Source organism: Strix aluco, chromosome 10 (genome assembly GCF_031877795.1).
Source record: "Strix aluco isolate bStrAlu1 chromosome 10, bStrAlu1.hap1, whole genome shotgun sequence".
Classification (NCBI taxonomy): domain Eukaryota; kingdom Metazoa; phylum Chordata; class Aves; order Strigiformes; family Strigidae; genus Strix; species Strix aluco.
This window is the reverse complement of record NC_133940.1, coordinates 13,301,864-13,321,672: the sequence shown is the minus strand read 5'-3', so window position 1 is coordinate 13,321,672 and position 19,809 is coordinate 13,301,864. Positions and strand designations below refer to the sequence as shown.

Below are 19,809 nucleotides of genomic sequence, written 5' to 3'. Positions count from 1 at the left end.
GGCCTGCTGTATTCAACTACACTGTTGAAATATAACTGCACTGCAGGCACAGTTACAGAGCAGCTTTCTTATTGATATCCTTTAACTAGGTCTTGTGTACTGTTCAAAACCAAACCAAAACTGGCATCTTTTCATGTAGGTCCTAGTGCTGATTTCCAAGGAAGCAGTCATTACTTGGAGGAAAAAAAAAAAAAGGAAAAAATTCTCTATGTGTCATTCTGATGAGGCACAGTGTCCACTTTATATCAGGAGGTTTCAGTTGCCTGCTGTTATTACCTTTCCTAAATTTGGAAGTTTTATCATCTCCGTGAACTGGTAGTGCAGTTGATGATACATCTTTATTACTTGATTACGTGACTTCTACCATAAGAAGTTCACTGGGTTTCTCTTCTCCTGTAATACTTTATGCCATTAAACGTTTGTACGTCCTTTGCATACAGTGCCATTCCCCACCTGCCTGTTGTTTGTTGTTCCTGTTGGAATTACTGAGTAAGCTGGTAGCCTCTCAGCATTATGCTATATTGATTGGTCCTCCTTCCACCAAGTCTTGGAGATGCTTGTTACTTTGAGGGTGTTGGGTGAGGCCAAGCATTTGAGCTTCCCATGTGTTACTTCTGAAATTTCTAGCAGTAGTGTAGAAGGGTTTGTAAGTTCCAAAACTCTCTTATTAGCATGCCAGTCTGGCTGACTCTGGCATGACTAATGTGCATGCCTAACAAGTTCTTCCTGTTCCCATCATGTCTAAATCCCTTCCCTCTGTATCACTGACTTCCTATCTCAGTCTCTCAGACCTTGCATGTGGAACTGGCAGCATTTCAGAAAATTACACCATGAAAATTCTGAATGTAAGTCTTCTGCCCATGACCTGAGCTTACACTCCAGAGCATCCATCCTATGTTTCCATACACTACTGTTACTAGCATGGATCCTGTGGACTACTATTTTCTTTGCTGAATGACCAAGTAGTAAGTGTAGATGCCCTGTGAGGTTGCTACCTTTTGCATCTGATGGGTGGTGTGCCAACTGATTGTCGGATGCTACAAATATAGCTAGCTGTGTATCTAGTAAAGTCGTCTGATACCCCTGCCTGCTTCTTCCTAGTCTTTAAGTCTGTCTGCTACAAGGAGGATCCCTAGTTCAACAGGATGCAGTAATAGCAACTGGAGGGTGGATTGTTTCCAAGAGATTAGCTCTGACCCAATTTATGACCACATGAAAGCTTGAGATGGCAAAAGACGGGATGAAGCATGGAACAGAAGAACAAGTAGGCAGCATGAAAGCACGGTGGCATTGCTAGTTATCAATTATAAACCTGCAGTGAGGTTCATATGAGGCGGTGTTTTGTGGTTGGTTTGTGGAGTTTTTTAAAACTTTTTAGATTTCTTCCCTTGTAATGAAAGCATAACCTTAAACTTGTCAGTCTTCAAATACAAAAAGTGCATTTTTTGAAAGCAAAGTTACTGTGTTGTAGACAGCATCTCTGTATCTGTGTGAACTTGTGTTTGATAAGAGACAGTGAAGTAACTGTTGCCCAAATGAGGGTCGACTTAGCCCTGTATGTTGTCTCCCAGGGATGGCCAATGGCTGATACAGCTGGAAGAATACAAGAACAGGGGAAGCCTGTAGAGATTCTGCTGTGTCCTTCAGTAATTTCCTATACTAGAGCTAGTGTCTTTGTGGTTTTTGGTTAATTGTATGCCTAGTGACAGCATGTAGTAACCAGTATACTTGCTCAGAAAATTATGTTTTGTCTCTTGATGTCTCAGAGTAACTAAGGCATGTCTGCTGTGTACTAAAAATTGGGGCCTTAGTTAGATACACTGGTTCTATGTATCACTGCATCATTTTATCACTAACTGCAGTTTATCCCTCTTCCAAAGGGATCAGTGACTGGTCACCTGGCCTGTTGCTAACATGCTTCTCTGTTGCCTAAATGCTAAGTGCCTTTCTTGTAAAGGTTATGTTTACGTTATGAGCAGTTTTATTCTGTCTTGTGCTTTGCCTAATCTGCTAAAGCAGTAATGTGTCTGAAAGCTCATCTGCTTTTTATATTGACTGGTCTAATAAAAGTAATTATCTTTCTTTAAAAATCTTACTGCTGTTTCTTTTTGTTTAAGCTGTACTGCATGCGTTTCTTTGTGTGGGGTGCAGATGTAAGCAGTCATCATCCTTGCCCTTTTTCACTGCCCCTTTGCCTCTTTCTCTCTTTTTGAGCTGATGTCCCTGCCTGTGCTCCTGCACAGTGAAACAGAGCAGAGAAACAAACTTGGTTTAAGTTAAACTGTCAAAAAGGAGAGAGAGATTTTTTAACCAGATCAGTTCCCCAATCACACATGTTTGTTCCAGAACAAGAAAGGAGGCTATCTATCTGGGGATGGGAAGATTGGGTGAGGCTGTTTTTACTTAAGCAACAGCTCTGAACTTCACTGTTACTCAACCGTCTATGCAGTCATTTGTGATTTGAGGGGTGGAAAGGCATTGAGAGATCATCTAGCTCATCTGAAGGCATGATATCTCTGTATATTATACCTGTGCTGACTGACAGATGTCTCTCTGTCTTAAAAACATTCAGTCTCCACAGCAGACATGACTTTCAAACCAGTGAGAACTCCGTGATTTTTTTAATCATCTTTGTTAGTCTTAAGAAGCACTGTCTTTAGTATGTCTCTTCTGTGACAAAATATAAATTCCATTTGGCTCTAATTCCAGCACTGTCTTTAGTGTGCCTTTGAACCGTTGTCTTATTAGTTAAATTACATGGCTAAGTTCTATACAAATAGTGCAGTCTAGAGTGCATTGATTTAATAGTAATTCTTGTGATCCAAAAGAATAATGTATTCCAGCTGTAGAGTTAGTGAAGTCTGAATTAGAGGGCAAATTCAAATTCTGCTGAGGCTTGTTTTTTAGCTTGTCTTGCAACATTATCATGAGCTTCTTAAAACCAGTACCAAAATAATCGCATGTTTAGTAAATTTTCAAAGTTATGCATTTAAAAAATACTCCAGTATACTCTAATGTATCTTGTAATGGTGTAGTTCATAATATTTTGAGTCTCTTGCAAGCTGCTGTTATGTAGTGGACCTTTAAAATACGTAGTTTAACATGAAGAAGGATCAATGATTTTTAAAGGAATAGTTTTGAATCTTTGGCTGAATTGCAGTCTCTCCTGTCAGCTGACACCTTGGCATATAAGTTTTGTAACATACTACTGCTATAAAAAATTCTGTGTAGTTCCATTTTTTTCTTAGGTTTCTTTAAATATTTCTCATTCCTTTGAACCAAGTTGCACTTAAGCAGAAAACTCCTATGTGTTAATTTCTCGCAGGCTTGGCAAATTCTCAGTTATTGGCATAAATTTTTTGTTCAGCTGTTGTGCCCCTAGGTGCTTATGTTTCAGTGTGCATCGTGCATTTGGCAACTAACAAAAAACATTTTAAAGGTCCAAATGGATGGCTTTATAACTGTATGTCTAGTGTCTTGTATGTATAAATTGTGTGAATTTAATTAACAAAGTTATTTTCCAGAACAAATTGCATACGTTTCTGCCTGCTTCTACTCATTCATCTAATATTTTCAAAGAATGTGTCTCGCAGTTAGCTGAAATTAATTAAAACATAACTTATGATTCGTCTATAGCAGGAGAATCCCAGTTACAGCTCTAATAAAATTTTGTGTGACCTTTTCATAACTACAGCTCCTGGTTTTCACTGGTGTCTTGGTTAACTGCTTCAGGTAATATTTCAGCAGAACAAAAAAAACAATTCATGAAAGCCCAACATCCCCGTTGCAAATGGTCACTGACAGTTTGGGTAAAACTGTCAAGTAATCAGAAGTAAAAATTCCATATCTTCATTGGCAACGAGAACAGACTTTCTTTTAAGGTAGTATGTGTAGACTCTAAAGGTAGCAATTGTGTGTTAAGCTGCTGTCTGAAATCTATGCAAAACGATATTCTCTGGCTCTTGTAGTTAATATGCAGCAACTACTTGTGAGCATGGAATTGCTTGCTCTCTTAGAAGAATGGAAATGGTGCTGTGGTGCTAAACTTTCAGACTTGTAGTGCCTAGAGAATACTTTTTCTATATCAACTTTCAAAACTAATTTTATGCGTGAAGCATCCTGCTACTGGTAGAAGGGAAAACATTGTACTAGCACCTCAAAACTAATGTTTGCTACATTCTTACCTAGCAACTTCTAAGGAAAGAACGAATATAGGACCTGGAGCTGTTCTTACCTGATCCCTTTAGCATTGTCTTCACTATTCTTTTATGGGGTAGAAGCTCTGGGGACCTTATGCAGCTTTCTAAAACATTGTGGCTGTGGTGTTCATAAAACATTTGGGTTTGGATATATTTTACTTCATGGAATTTTAGGAAGGGGTTCTGCTGAATCCTTTCCAAGCATTAATTGCAAAAAAATGACTATTCATAGGAAAATGTTTTCACAGGATATATTTTGTCTCACTTCCAGTTTGTAAGTAGAATGATCATAAACTACACATAAGATCTTTCGTGGTACTGAAATTGTTTCGACTTTGACTTGCAGAGCTTTCAATTATATGTTTTTAGGGTGACTGCTGCAGTTTAAAAAATGTTTTTCTTTGATATTAGTATCTCTAATTCAGGACTACTTGCTCCTCCTCAAGAGGAGACTGCATAGTGTTGCTGGGGAGGATAAGTACTGCCGGTCCTTTTAAGTGCTTGTTAATTTGTTGACATGTTTGTTAATCTGACTACACTTGAATATGGGGTACATGGAGTTTGAGCTCATTTTTAGATATGGGAGCAGCATATCGTTTTAAGTTGCTCACTTTCTTTGAAAATCATGTGGGGAGGTGACTTTGGCTGGGACCTATCCAGTTCAAAACACTTAAAATGTAGCCAAAGTTACTTGATGAAACTATTTATTGGATCAAATGAGGTATTTTCCTGGGTTTTCTGTCTACTGCTATGAAAGGGAATGTAAAATCATTTAATGTCTTCTGGACTATGAGGAAGGTAGGAATAGCCAGGGAGAAAATACTGGCTTTGCTTTAATAGTTTTTGCGAATAGTTTTGGTTCACAAACCAATAATTTCAGTGTATAATTTGAAATTAGTTTGAGTTAATTAAAAGTATAATGTTTGACTAATAATGAAGGTATTGGCATCAAAATTATATTTCTTGGAAATATTTAAATATGCCCCATTGAAAGTCATAATCAGGTGACTGCAGACTCTGAAGTAATAATTTGTAATGACACTGAATTGATTTATTAACTTCATAAAGTCTGATTTTTCTGCTCTGGTTCATAATTGTGCAATTGGGGAAAACTATTTGCTTAAGTAGGTCAGAGCATAAATGTGAACAGTTTTATAATGTAAATATGCATATTGTTATATAATTTTATTAAACGTTACAAATTATGGTGTCTTAATAACCTAGAATATGTTGACACTTGTTCTTGGTTGCTTTTGACATTAGAGGAAAAGTTTATCTGGAGGTACAGTCTTACTCTGGATGTGTTTAATAAGCACGTATACTGTCTTGAAAGATTAAGCATTATTTTGATAAGCGGTCACATTTGCATTTCAAAATTCAAAATCTACTTTCTCATAACTTTTTACTGAATTTTTGGGAACATGCTGAATGCTCCAGAGGTTTTAGTCAAAATAAGGGTTCCAGAATTTATAAAGCAAATAGCAGCCCATTTAGGGAGAAGGGCCTCAACCCTCACTGACTTGTAATGGGCATGTGGAATGCAGTAACTTGAGTATTACTTTATTTCTTCTCCCCCCCTTTTCAAAAGCTGGTCACAAAGGGAGATTAAGAAAAAGATGGAGAAAGGACAGAAATGAAAAAGGAGATGAGAGGGGAGGGGAAAGGGAAACAAAAGATAATACATGAAATACAGAAATGAGCACAGTGGGCAGAATAATGATTTTTGAGGTGTAATGAGTTCAGAATATGATGGAGGCAGGAGTACACACTTAAGCTGTCAGTTCCCAAATAAACAATTGTTTTTTAAATTTGTATATACCAGTAGTATTTGGCATTGAGGATACACGAGTGCCCTGCTACTTCCTGTAAGGAGCTGTGTAGAGATGGGCTTCTATGGCTTCTCCATCCCTGCCATTGTGATGCGAGGCTGTGGAGATGGCCGGAATCCCATGGATTGGAGGGCTCCCTGGCTTGGCGAGAGGTGGGAGCTGGCCAGGCCAACCTCACACCTGCTTTTCATCACCATGACCTTGAACAGTATCAACAATGCCTGTTACTGCTGTATTTCTGTAGTGTTCATGGAATAAATTGTGATTTTTTTTTTTTTTTTTTTAATTTTTTTTTTGGTCACCTATTCCTATTCTGTAATACCTTGCAATGTCTCAAACTGTGTGAGGCTGGTAGTGCTGATCAGAGGAGTGTTACATGGTTATGGCTTTGTTACAAAACAGCATACAGTTCAGCAATTCCTGATCTAGTGCTTAATAAGAGCCAGAATCAACTAGGCTGAGTGCAGAGCTGGCCTATCTGCTGTCACATGTATGGCACTGTACTGCTCAGATAAGGATGCTCGCCTGGAAGTAGCTGAGGGATATCTGTCTTCAAGCTACATTGCTCCCTCCAGACCTGTGCTGAGAGACTTGTAGGCACTTTAATGGAAAGAATATGTATAAAACAATAAGCCTTTTAAAAAAGCAAAGCTGATTATTTATTGTCTTCAGTGATTTTTGGTGTTGAAATAGAGACATTTGTTTCGTTGTTTTTGAGGAGCATGTTCGTATGTTTACCTTGCTGGTCAGGACTTGGGTAGGATTAGCAGAAGTTTACAAGATAGAAGGCTAAACTGACTATCAGAGGTAAATATGGAAGAGCAGGGGATCATGGTGTGCATGATCACAGAAGGTACTGTGATAATACCCTGGTGAGGAGGCTTGGCAGCACAATTGCTGTGTTTTAAAGAGGATGTAACCCTTTGTTCCATTCTGGTAGTTCTTTTTTATGTTGTTAGCTTTTATTATTTAAGACTAGCAGACTCATTCTACTCTGCATTCCCAGCAAGATGAAAAAGCCCTTCTCTTTCCCCACTGTTCCTTACTTCTACAGTCTTCTGGGGGAGCTATGAATTTTCCATTCTACTTCTCTTTGCTTTTTTTCTTCCTCATGTCTACTCTCAAATCATGTCCTCCCCTCCCTCTTTTGTGTGGGTGACGGCTTCGTGCCACTGTTCTTCATCATTGCAAAGAGTATTTTAAATTTGAAATGACTAATGGTTTCCCTGTTGCATGCATGATTCTGACAAGAAATAGTAAACATTAAGGCTGTGTTAGCACTGCTGTTGCTAAGATCAGCGGCCAAGGTGCTGCAATAACTTTGTGATATTGCATTGGCTAATGCTTGGGTCATACTTGGAAGGCTGTCTTCACAGCTGTATGGGCTAGAAATATTTTTCAGTGATTTTTTTTTTTTTTAAAAAACTTAAATAAAAATACAGCCATGCCGATACCCTTTCTAACCTAACTGCATAGGATCCTCACTTAAAGTTTATCTTAATGTCTTGGAAATACAGATGGCTTCAGTGGCTAAAGTACAGCCCTAGGGATTGACGTTCTGAAGATAGTCAATTCTAGATGATTTAAATTAACTTAATGATTTAGCAGCCATTCAGATGTATAAACCTGATACCTACTGATTGAGATATAAACCAGCTTGATGATCTTGGATTTTGTGGTGGGACAAGAACTGCAGTTGGAACATAGTTGAAGCATTGTAATATGAAGCAGTATAAGCAGATTAACCAGTATGTTCTCTTAGTTAGTGTATGCATACTCAGCTGTGTGTCTGTGCAGACACCATGACAGATCAGTCCCTCATACAAACTCAATTTCTACACAGTTGAGGTTGTCATTATGGGAATTTGAGGAAGAAAGGTTCCATTTTAGATGAAGATTCAAGTGTCTCACCCTAAAACAAGATATATAGACTTAAACATGCATTGGTAACCCTGAGCGATGAAGCGAGTAATTAGATGACCTGTATGGAAGGTGTCATGCTGAGGGATTTCCAGGTGCCCTGTGACGCTGCAGACTAAGTGCTCTGACATTGCCACCCATATTGCCCTGAGGAGTATCTCTACGGAGGATTTTACGGTTTTGAAGGTTGTTTCTTGAAAGTGCAGTTATGTCATGCTGGAAGTCCGTAAGTTCAGTTTCAAACACACTTGTGGGCTGGCAACATTAAAAACTGTCTTGGGTATAGAGGTGGGTAAAACCAGTTTTGTCCTAAGCTGTGATTCTCTGCTTGTGTAGAACGTAACTTTTACTATCAATTTTGGTTTTTTGAGGAACTGTAAATATTCAAGTCTTTTTTTAGCAATCCTGTATAAGCCTACATAACCAATGCGTGCGATTTCTGAGTAGTTCTGGATTTTGTTACATGTAAACATCTATTTTAGCAAAGTGAACAGTGAACTTAGTAACATATGTCATAGAAACTCAATTTGTTTCATGAGGTTGACGAATTGTCTTGTGAGAGTTGGAGGGAGAAGGTGCAAAAGAACAACTTTGTAAATACAGAGTAGTGTCTGACTGAGCATCTAGTCTGGGCATACCTGAAAGTCCAAGTCCTTGTCCCCTTATAAATTGTTACTTTCACCTTTTCTGGAATGCTGCTCATATTGCCTCAGCTCCTCTAATACAAGAACAGCAGCATTTGTCCTGCAGCTGAATGAACAGCCACATCATCTGGCTGTATTTGTGAATTTATGACCATTTTAAAAATTAATTTTAATATATTGAATGCAACCTTAATTAAGGTGGTGTAGATTCACTTTAGAAAATGACCTACCAGTAAGCAGTCCTCTTATTTTTAACCCTGATGATGCTGTTGTTTAAACTAGATTTTCTTAAAATAGTACCTGCTTTATGACCTACCTTAAGATTAGCTGCTTAGATAAGCAGAACTTGCTAACAAATTCACACCTAGCAGCTCAGGTTTTGATTGTGAGGCTGATCTCTAGGGCATGTAATGATTTCAGTAAAACCACCAAATAAGTTGTTACATGGGTAAAGAAAGAAATCTCTAAATGTTTGTTTCTGAAATACAGTAGTTGGGAAGAGTTGCTCATTTGATCACTTAGTCCTGAGAATGACTGAAAGAATATGCTGTGCCCTCAAAAATATTAAATAACTTTTTCAGTAATTATATAGTATTCTAAATTAAACAATTGCAGATCTTGCTTCCAGCTTCAGAAGCCAGTAGATTGTGGTGATTGTCTTCAGATCATCATATATTGGCAATAATGAACCTTCTTCACTGACTAAATGTGTTGGAGTAATGCAATATAGCCTGTTTTTAGGAATCTCAGCATATTTCCCACAAGGAAGAAGAACGTTATCACAGAACGAAGTTCCTCCTGTTCAGGGAAATCTATATTTTTTTTAGATGTGCTCCAGTCTTCATGAATTTTGCTAGATGAAGTCAGTATCCTAGTAAGTTGGGGTATTTTGTGTATATGTGTGTAATTGGATACAGGCAGGGTAATGGATTTCAGACACTTTACTCAGTAGTTAATTGTTTTTCCAATTGTGTAAAAGTAGTCAAGCAAGTAGTGCTTTTTTAACTCATGTCAAAGTATGTGTTAAGTGGCACTGTAGTGGAAAAACTAGCTCTTTGTTTGCATCTAGCCCCCAAAGGCTCTTTATATTGGCTTTCAGAATAGGAAAAATATCATCCATGGGCTTCTCTAAATTTTCACTTCAGAGCCCTCTTCGAAATTTAGATAAGTTGCTGAAGAAACTGGCTTCTATTCCTGATTCAGAAAGTGCTTACGCACTCAAGTAAATGTTGAATAGCACCTTGAATGTCGCTGAAGCTAGTCAGTCTTAAATTTTTGAAGCAATAAATAAATTAATGTTTTTTTGATCTTTAGAGTATAGTTAATGTTACATATCTCTTTCTTTACTCAATTCTGTAATACTGCTACATGGAAGGAGAGGTACAGAAGTGTAAGATAAATGTGTTTTTTCTCAGATGGTTTCTTTTTCGATCCTGGAGGTTTGTAATTGTCTCTCCCACAATTTAACAGTTTCATGTGTGAATTGTCCCTTTGTTCTCTTAGATTGCATCATACAAAATCAGAAAAGGAGTCTGCAGTAAACATCAGGAGGCCATTTGGTCTCTTCTCTTGTTAAAGGGTGGAATCAAATATATTTACAGTATTCCTGACAGTGGCCTGTTTCTGGAGGTCTTTGAGGATGCATTGATGATGGCAGCTGTATGTCCTCCCAAGCAGTCAGTCCCAGCATTCATGTTTCTTACCATTAGGTTTTTTTAAATTGAACATTTAACAATTTGGGTTTCTTAGCATCTTCTGTTGCCAGATGTTCACCTAAGTCTCTGAGTTAAGTAGCTGGCCAACAATTTCCTTGTCTTTCTCTTTCTTCTCCTAAATGATAGTTGTTTTTCCTTTATACTAATAAATATTCATGTGTCATGCTGCAAATTGATTGTCTTCATTGTGCCTCTTTTTGTTGTGCTTTGCTGTTCTTCTGTCTGTCTTTTCAATAACATAATTTATTTCCAGTTTCTCCAAGTGGATCTATTACTGTGATTGTTGGTCTTTTTTGCACTTGTGCCGATTTCCTTTGAGGACATTTCATTTCCTGTGAGGAGCTGCTGACCTTTTCTTCCTTTTCTTGCTTCTCTTGTCTTCCAGAAGATCTTATGTACTGTCTACATTTATCAAATTCTGGCCTTATAAATTTGGGGTAGGGGGTGTTGGTGTTACCATTCTCCCTTATTCCCCTTTGGAGGTTCATAAACTCTTGTCTTGACTTTCTTGTATCTTACCAGATTTTTTCCAGGATGTATCTGGTAAGCTAAAATGTCCTTGTACCACGTTGTGTGCTTGTGTGACTGTTGCAGAAAGGTATGCACCAGATTTTTTTGTTGTGGCTGACCAGCTCCATAATACCATCCATCAAGTTTCCCCTTTCATCACAAACTAGGTAACTTTCAACATACCTGTCCCCCTCCTGTGCCTCAGAGTGTATGTGTAGATGCCCTTGATAGAGCTATCAGTGTACATGTTCCCGCCTCCTTCATTACTAAGCTGTATTCTCTTATATTGAGTAATGTGAATTAGCTCACTGAGTTGTGACATCTGGAAATGCCACAGCCTGGAGTATAACAAAGTTTAGAGTGCATCAGTTAGCAGGGAGGCTGCTTTCTGTGATTCTGAGTAAGGCTGGCATTGCTTGTGAGAGGGATTGCAGCGTATTGTTCTAACGATAAACTTTAATTTCTTTTTCTCCAGATGCTTCCAGTTTGAAACAGTATTACGTGAGCGTTTAGCATTATTTGAAGATGTAGCATGATCCCAAATAAGATAGAGTAAGCTTTATGTTAAAAAATATAAATGTTAAAATTTCTAGAATTTAGGAACAATAGCTTGTTCACTTGCGTAAAACAAAAAGGAAAACACTGCCACTGCAATTTTGCTTGTTTAGAGTATTTTCTGGGCGTGTTGTAGCTTGGAAATCCTCGGAGCTGAAGTGGAAGCACTCTGGTCTTGCAAAGGGGTCCTGACTTTGGCAGTGAGTGGCCTGACTTTTCAAAGTGTGTGTATGATCCTACAGCCCTCGGTGTCAAGTAACATTAGGGCTGTAGACACTTTTTTCCCTTCTCTGGTTATAAAAGATGTTAGGGTAAATACCTATAATTAAAATGTCTGTCTAAATATCATTTTACCTCTCAATTCATCAAGTTTAATCATTTTCACTTAAAGTCCTACAAGTTGGTTTTTTTATTACTTTGAAGTCTTCAAGTGAAACCAAAAAAGTTCTCACACATCTTTTATGAAAGTAGAGAAATATTCTTGGTCTGTTACATTTCCTTTCCCCTATTCTTCCCACCTTCCTTCCCTTTCTTTTACTCTCTAACAAGGAAGAAAAACTTGTCATGCTGCTCCTGATGGCAGCAGAAAAAGACCAGTGAATTCACACTTCTTGCCTTTTCCCCCAAACACCGACTTAAAGAATCACTTCACTTTTTTATTATACTTACTGATAAATAAAAGGTAGCTTGTATCCAGTGCTGCTTTATATTAAAAGAGGGTATTTTTAACAGTGCTTTCTACATGACATCAGTCTAAGTTATTGGCATGCTGACTCTTACTATGATAGCTGACTGATTACTAAAATAGCTTGCACACTTTTGTTTTCAGTCTAAATATTTTCCATAACATATAGCAAGCAGGTCAATAATTGGTTTAGGTGCTTAGGGCACTGGTAAGCATGGTATATAAGAGACTGTTTTGATACTTTCAATGTTTATATAGGTTTATACCTTGTGACCTTCATGTAAAGTGCTCCAATTCTCCAGAAATTGTAACAGATTAATGCTCAAGTAAAGTACAGGGCTGTCCTAGTTTCTTCATTAATGAAAATAGTGTAATAGTAGCTGAAGTGACACATGGAGCAGCACTCTGATCGGGTGACCCATACTCCTGGCTAGCCTTTAAGGTCAGTGTTTAGGGTGTTGGATATGTACATAACATTTCAGTAGTCTATCAAGGAGACAGACTATGTACGTATGCCCCTTTTGATGGCAGGAGTTGTATATTAGTTTAAATTCTTACTGTGTTGCAATGGTCTCTTTAATTCAGTTTTGCAACTGAAAGTAGGGAAGAACACTCTGTATGATCAGCTGGTTTTTGTGGAGTAGTGCCTGACAGCCTCTATAGCAAATAACTGGAACAGTTGCCTGGTATTTAGATTAGAACTGGGCAAGACTTTTCAATAAATAGTAAATTAGGGAATAGCTGGGTGGAAAGTTTATAAGTCTTCAGGTTGCTTGTGAATTTGCTGTGGCACCTGTAAGTAGTTTTAGATGGAAATGTTTTTTCAGTGTCTGGCTCACAAACAAGCAATAAACTACAAAATACCCTTATGAAAGAAGAATAATTAAGATATTTACAGATGCTTTTAAGGGTTAGGATTTGATCGCTTCTCTTTCTGTACAGTTTGAAACATCTTCCACCAACTTTCAGCTACTGAATATTTGGGGTGCTCTGCATCATTCCTGTTGTTAACACTGTCAGCAGGGTATGTCAGAGATTCTGGCACCACGATCAGAAGCTGGATAACACATGAGTCTTTTGGTTCAAGAGGGCTCACTCCCAAGCTTGGAGCTGTTTTGCTTTTTAATAAGATGCTTCACCCTAAATTGAGTAAGAGAACTACTTGAAGCTCATTGTTAGAGACCTCCCAGGGAAGCGCAGCATCTGGTTTGGTGAACGTTTTTTTTTAAAAAACAAACAACAACAACAAAAAACACTCCAGCTTTCATACTAGATCAAGAGGGAGCCAGAGTCAGGAAGGTGAGTGTGCTCCACCCCAATATGCTCTCCCACTCTTGTGTGGGATATGTGGGTTCAAACTTCTTCAGGCAAAAAGAGGACTCATCTCTCCAGCATGCGATGCATATCCTCGCTGTACGTCATTGGATCAAAGGGACTCCTAGCATCACATCTGCTGCCTCTTCAGCTTTTTACTGAAGGTTTTATCTTCTGTTGTTCTCTTCTGTTTTCTTTCAAGTGCTTGGAGGTACAAATTTTCATTCTATGTCTAACAATGTGTTGCTCAAAAAAAAATCCCTTTTTATTTTAAGAAAAACAGATAACAGCTAAAATAAGGATTATTTTCAAGTTGAAAATGTACTTATTTACTTAGCGGTTCTTGACATCAATACCTGTGAAGTTTGGCACAGCCTCAGATCTCAGATTTGGTACTTATGTTAGATGGCAAGTTCATTTGTGCATTACTGACTTCAAAACACAAAAAAAGCATTTTAGGCTTGGAGAAAATAGGCAAGCAGCTGAAACCAAGGATACCAATAAAAAGCAAAAGAACATCACTAGAAAGAAATAAATTCTTTTCTCTGCATAGCTTGTCTAGGTTCTATGAGCTGGTTTTCTATTGTCTGTTTAGTGTAAGACTAAAAATACTCTGTAAAGTTTTGAATGGCAGACTTGGACTTTATATTAGGCTGTGAGAATTAATCCTAAAATGTAGCAGTCAGTGTTTCTAGTTCAGAGGTGGATGCATTAATGCAGGTGTGCGACCCTCCTCTGTAATTCTACATAGAGTTCTGGACACTGATGTTCAAGAAGGCGAATTTAAACTGGAAAAAGGTGTGGCAAAGAGCTGTGATGGTCAGAAAGATCACCTTTGAGAGGAAACAATGAACACAATCCATTTAGCTCAGCAAAATGAAGTCTGAAGAGGCATATGAATTCTTTCTATAAATACTTCGGGGAATAATATCCAGGAAGGGAAAAGAACTATTTAAACTTAAGGACAATGTTGGCACAAGAATAGCTAGGTACAAGCTGACTGGGAAAACGTTTTGGCAGGAAATCTGAATGTTTCCAGAGGTTCTGAACTTCAGTGAGGTTTTGAGGCAACCTTCTAATTTTTCATTTTGAGGGTTTTGTCCCCATTATTTATAGTAATTTTTAAGATGGAGAATGTGGATCATTTATGAACAGAATTATATAATACAATTATTCCTTATGATAGCAGGAGTTCTGAAGGTCCCTTTCAGCCTTATTTCCTGAATCTTAAGAGTTAGAATCTTCTTGGGTCACAGACTGCTCTGAAGCTTTGATCCATATTACAGTTTGAAGACATCTGTGATGGTAATTAAGAAAAGTCATTCTGTTCAGTAGGCTTATATCTTCTGTGTAGACATGCTGATATCTTTAGTGGCTCCTGGGGAACAGGGAGGCAAGTGTGGCGGAATACAGACCTTGAAAGGTTGGAAAAATATCTTTAGTCAGATTTTGTGATGTATAGCATGTATGGCTACCAGCAGGGGTTCATTTATCCAAGGGATAGAGGTTTAAATTTTAGTCCAAACAGTATGCTTATACTACTGCTACCACTAGTACAAAAATATATGTATATAACCTTTACTTTTTCTGTTGGTACTCATTGAGAAGGACCTTCAAAGCACATGCAAATGTTTCAGTAGTTTGTTTGACATCCAGTGGTGGTCTCTGTTTTCTTTCGTTGCCCTTTTAAAGTAGCAGTAACAATGCATCCTAGAAGGAATTCTGTTTTGAGAAGAAAGTAAATGTGTATATATTTCCCTGAATTATAGCCCTCCACTAAGTGTATTACAACTAATAAATCTCATAATCCAAAGATAAAGGTCAAGAGAATAATCCTAAAGTCCATTTTGAATCTTATTTAGGTTTGTTTCTGTGCAAGGGGAGAGTGTCTTCAGGGCCATTGTGATCTAATAATTTTGTTGATACCATCTAGGGGAACTGGGATACCTTTCTTGAAAATGCTAGTAAAATGCCACTTGTTGATCTGAATGGAGAATAGTGTAATAATCTGCATTCCACTAAATGTTAGGTAATAGTCCCTTCTGGCTTTATGCTCTTCAGTTTTTAACAAACAACAGAAAAGGGGGGAGGGGGCGCAAAAGAAATAAAAGGAAATCCAAAAGAAAAATATGACTTCAGCTTCCTTTTCTATTCATCGTCATTGAAAGAAGGGAACTTGTCCAGTTTTATCAAATAAGGAGGAAGTTGCTCTACCAGCAGGCGGTAACAACAGGTTTTGGAAAGCTATGAGAGGACTGGATGCTGCTGCATTGGTGCTGTAGAGACTGAGAGGCATATCCTTTTCTGCCATCACATGATGAGTATCTTGTGTCACACCAGACAAAGCAAGTGGGGTGTAAGCAGAAAAGGAATGTGGGCTATTCCTTGAGAGTCCAAAACTACATGTGTACCTATGCATATACCCCCAGTACAGTTACATCCATCTCTGTGACACTGTGCAGTGATTCATGCAATTGTGCAGTGACTGATCTGCTCATATAGTAAAGCTCTTGGCCTAAGTATATTTTAAGAATCTCAGCATAGCTAGAAAGGGAGGTTCTGTGTCACAAAATATAGAGAAACTTGCAGATTATATTTTTACTAATCTTTCAGATGAGGAGTCAGACAAGACATAGCTATCGAAGGTTGTCTTGCAATGCAGTGTTGTAAATTTGCTCATTATTTGCAGCTGATAATAGTAAGAGAAGATGATTCTTATTTATTGATGCAGCCAGCTTGAGTGTTTGTGAATTTTTGACTCTTTCTGCTTCTGAATCTGCTCCCCTCCTTAAAGGCACATGTGGTAATTATGTTTGCTTTGTAATCTGCTTCTCAGATGCTAGCCTGAGGTAGGTTACCTCATGTCAGACAACTTGATCTTCATAGCAATGACTGTGGACTGTATAGTAAGGAACTGTGTAGGAAACAGCCATAAAGAAAAACAAGATTAATTCAGAATGATGGTTTGTACATGTGTATAATGCTGAAGAGCAGTGCCTGAGCAAATAGCTTTGGAGAGAAATCACTTGTGCATCCTGAAGTGTGTGTGTAGTGGTCACAGGTGCTCTGAATGTCAGAGATGTGCCTTGCTTCTGTCAGCTTTAGTGCAGTGTGGCTGTAGTCTTCATACCAAAAATGCTATATATTTATGGCCTATGACTTACCACAAAAATTAACACCAGATTCACTTCAGGATTTAAGAGGGAGGTGCTCTGCAGTTGTGGGGGGAGGGGTTCATGTTTCTGCAGAAATGTTAACCTGTTCGTGATCAAGAATACTCTGTCAAGTTGTTTAACTGAAATGTCTTTTTTTCTAATTGTTGTTATTTTTTTAAGCCTAACAGTAAGGGAGAGTGCACTCTTGTTTGTGTAATCTACTTTGATTTGTCTCCTTTCTGGAAGAAGTAAATTTTATATGCTTTTCTTCTCTATACATCCCTGTTCATGTCAGGATTATAAGTCTTTGTTAGAGTTGAGAGGACAGGGTATCCAGGAGCCATGTATACTCCCTGGAGAAATTGAAGTTTGTGTAGTTTTCTGTTTCATATTGATGCAGTGCTCTAGAATTGCAAGAAAAACTTTGGTCCCAAAAAGTTGTATGGTTTGTCTCTTTCTTGTTAAGGTAGTGTATAGATTGGTACAATGTTGCTTGATAGTAGAAGTATTTCTTTGTAACTGTCACACTCATATAATTGAGACATGTTCAAATTACTAGAGATTTTGCTCCACTACTGGTCACTTTTAAGATTCTTTAAATACTGACTTGGGATTTGTGGAGAAAATATCCTTTCCTCAGGCAGTTCTTCAAGTTCGGAGAATGTTTCTAAATTTCCTTGTCTTCCAAGGATTTCTGATAGCTTCATGCCTGCAGTGTTAAGGACCAAAGTATTTGTTTTCAGGTGGAGAGGTGGCTACTGTGACAGGGGTGTTTTTCCCTTCTGTAAAGAGTTCCTTATGTGCAGGTGTGTAGGGCGAGGTTTTTCCCATTCACAGGAGAAAGCTAATGGGTAACAGTGAGGGACATTGAACATATCATAGCTGTAACCAAGCAGTTGCATGGTCTCCATTAACTATTCCAGTAATCTTATTTTCTGTTATATCACATGAGCAATGTTTCTAGAACAGTCAAAAGGATTGCAAAGGATACTTCTAAATACTATGGCCTGCTCAGATAGTTATTTTAGAGATTTGACCCCCCCCATTGCCCAAAATGGAACGGCACTGTTGCTGAAATTTCACACCGTCACTATTGCTTCTGTGATCATGTCTTTTTTTCTTCCCTAAAACAGCCCACTGTTTGTAACGTGGAAGATTGGTCGAGATAAACGATTACGTGGATGCATAGGTACTTTTTCTGCCATGAATCTGCATTCAGGACTCAGGGAGTACACACTTACTAGGTAAGATTTTGTTTTCTGTAGCCTTGACTTACATATTTAAATAGTCTACTGAAGAGATGATAGGTGTGCTTTGGTTTGTTTTGGGTTTTTTGACTGTGTCACTGTACTGATCAATGAAAGGATGTCCTTTTGATGCTAAGTGTATTGCCTGGTTATTTGACTACTGGTGTCATGAGGCTATGGTTTCAGTTAAAAACCATAACTTGAGCCTTTTTTCTTTTTATCAGTCTGGAAAACTACTCTCCAGTAGCTTATTGTAACTGACTATTATAGTATTTTTTCCAGTGTTCAGACAAATTTTAACCTTAATAGTTAATGTCAGGGCAGAAGACCAGAAAGTCAGATTTGGGGATTATCCTATTCACACTTCTAAAACAGCAGGTATTCTCACCTCTTCTCCATCAGGTGCTTCCAATCAGCTGCAGTTAATTTAATGCTACAAATTTCCATTACATGTTACTCTTCAGATACATCCCAGCCCCTGAGTGGGAAGCTTCTGGATGAGGGAGGTAAGTGATGATAATCCTTCACTCCCTGGCAGCATAATCCTTCATTTTTTTGATCTACACCTAAATTCATTCACCTTAATATTGTTCCATTTCCTTTGCATAGAGTGAAAACTAATAAGTTTATCACTAGAGCTAGTAGCAAGCTTTCTACTTGTTTTTTTCTAAGAGTCTTCTTGAGTTTATTTTCTAAAGAATCAATGGAATTTTGTTCCACTCGGTTACAATAGACTGTTTATAGTGCTTTAAAATAGAAACTACATTCTGGCATGTGTAGACCTCTAAAATTGTCATCATTTAAAATAATTAGTGGCTCCAGATCACTTTAGATTTGAGGCTTTTCCTCCATTACAGGATCTTTTTGCTGTTAAAATGCCTTGACAATCCCAGTATTAAGTAATATTAAAATGGGACATGTTCTTTCTTACATGTCTCCCTAGTTTGTTGCAAGCTGAAGTTCATTTCATGCTTCTCTGCTCAGCTTGAAGAAATCAACTGCTCATCTCCTGGAGTCCTTACAAACTTACAAAAGACCTAGTTACCTTTATTGTGTTGGTTTTATGTATTATGTGGTCTGAAATGTTATTGGTTGTGTCCTTTAAAACCTCAGCAATCAAAATGGTAAAAGAGAAGCAGTTTATTGTAAAAATTCAAAGCAATTTCTCTGTTGAAGGTTAAAAGCCTTTATCTTAACTGTTAGTGAGTTTTTCATCCAGACTGGAGGAAAAACAACTAGCCCCCTGCACTGAAGAGCTTTTTTCATTTAAGTGTACACTTTACAGCGCCTGATAGAGAACAATGAGCTTGTACAGAACGTTGCCCCCTAAGACTAGGAAGAACGTGATAGCCAAAAAAGTACTCTTCGCTGCTCATAGATTTTTTCCATTCTTGCAAATCAAATAGGGCTATACTCTTGCATACCTGTAAAAATGCTTATAAGATTTCTGTCATTGCATTCTAACTCTGAAAGCTGAAGTCAAAATATGTGAAAAGTGATGCAAATTAAAGGGAACTGAAATATTTTTAGTGCAGTATTTGAACGATGGCTGCATGCTGTGGAAGTTTATACGAGGCTATTCAGAGGATAGTTCAGGAATTTTCAAGATGAGAGAAATTATATACCAACCTATTTTTCAAAAACCTTTGAGATCATCAGTTGTTTTAAAATAAAATATTCTATTTAGTGGCATATTGAATTTTGTTACCTTTTATGAGTATCTTTTTTACCTTTTTATTTCTATGGCACCAAAAATGTTTCCCGTTGTTTTAAAAAACCAAACCAATCAAACTTCAGATATGACCACTGAAATGTAAAGTTCGTATCTGTACAAAAAAGTTTTTCCCATCCATCAATCATTATTTAAGAAAAGGAAGAGAGGGTTATCTCTGATCAGTTTCCTTCATGGTATTAATCTTTCCAACTACAGAGCTTCCAGAGGGGAGAGCATTTGAGGAATAACAGAAGCACCTTTGAAATGTCGCTGAACTTTCAGAGTTTGGAGCTCCACAGGCCTCCCTAGGAGGGATCAGAAA

At 37.8% G+C, this 19,809-nt stretch overlaps 1 protein-coding gene across 1 annotated transcript in view; it reads left to right on the top strand.

The window, feature by feature from the left end:
- Window positions 1-19,809, top strand: part of AMMECR1 (AMMECR nuclear protein 1) — a 109,623-nt gene that overhangs the window by 44,462 nt on the left and 45,352 nt on the right. Inside the window, exon 3 of the mRNA XM_074835313.1 lies at window positions 17,660-17,770. Coding sequence (XP_074691414.1) covers window positions 17,660-17,770 — 111 coding nt within the window. The remainder of the gene's footprint in view (window positions 1-17,659; window positions 17,771-19,809) is intronic.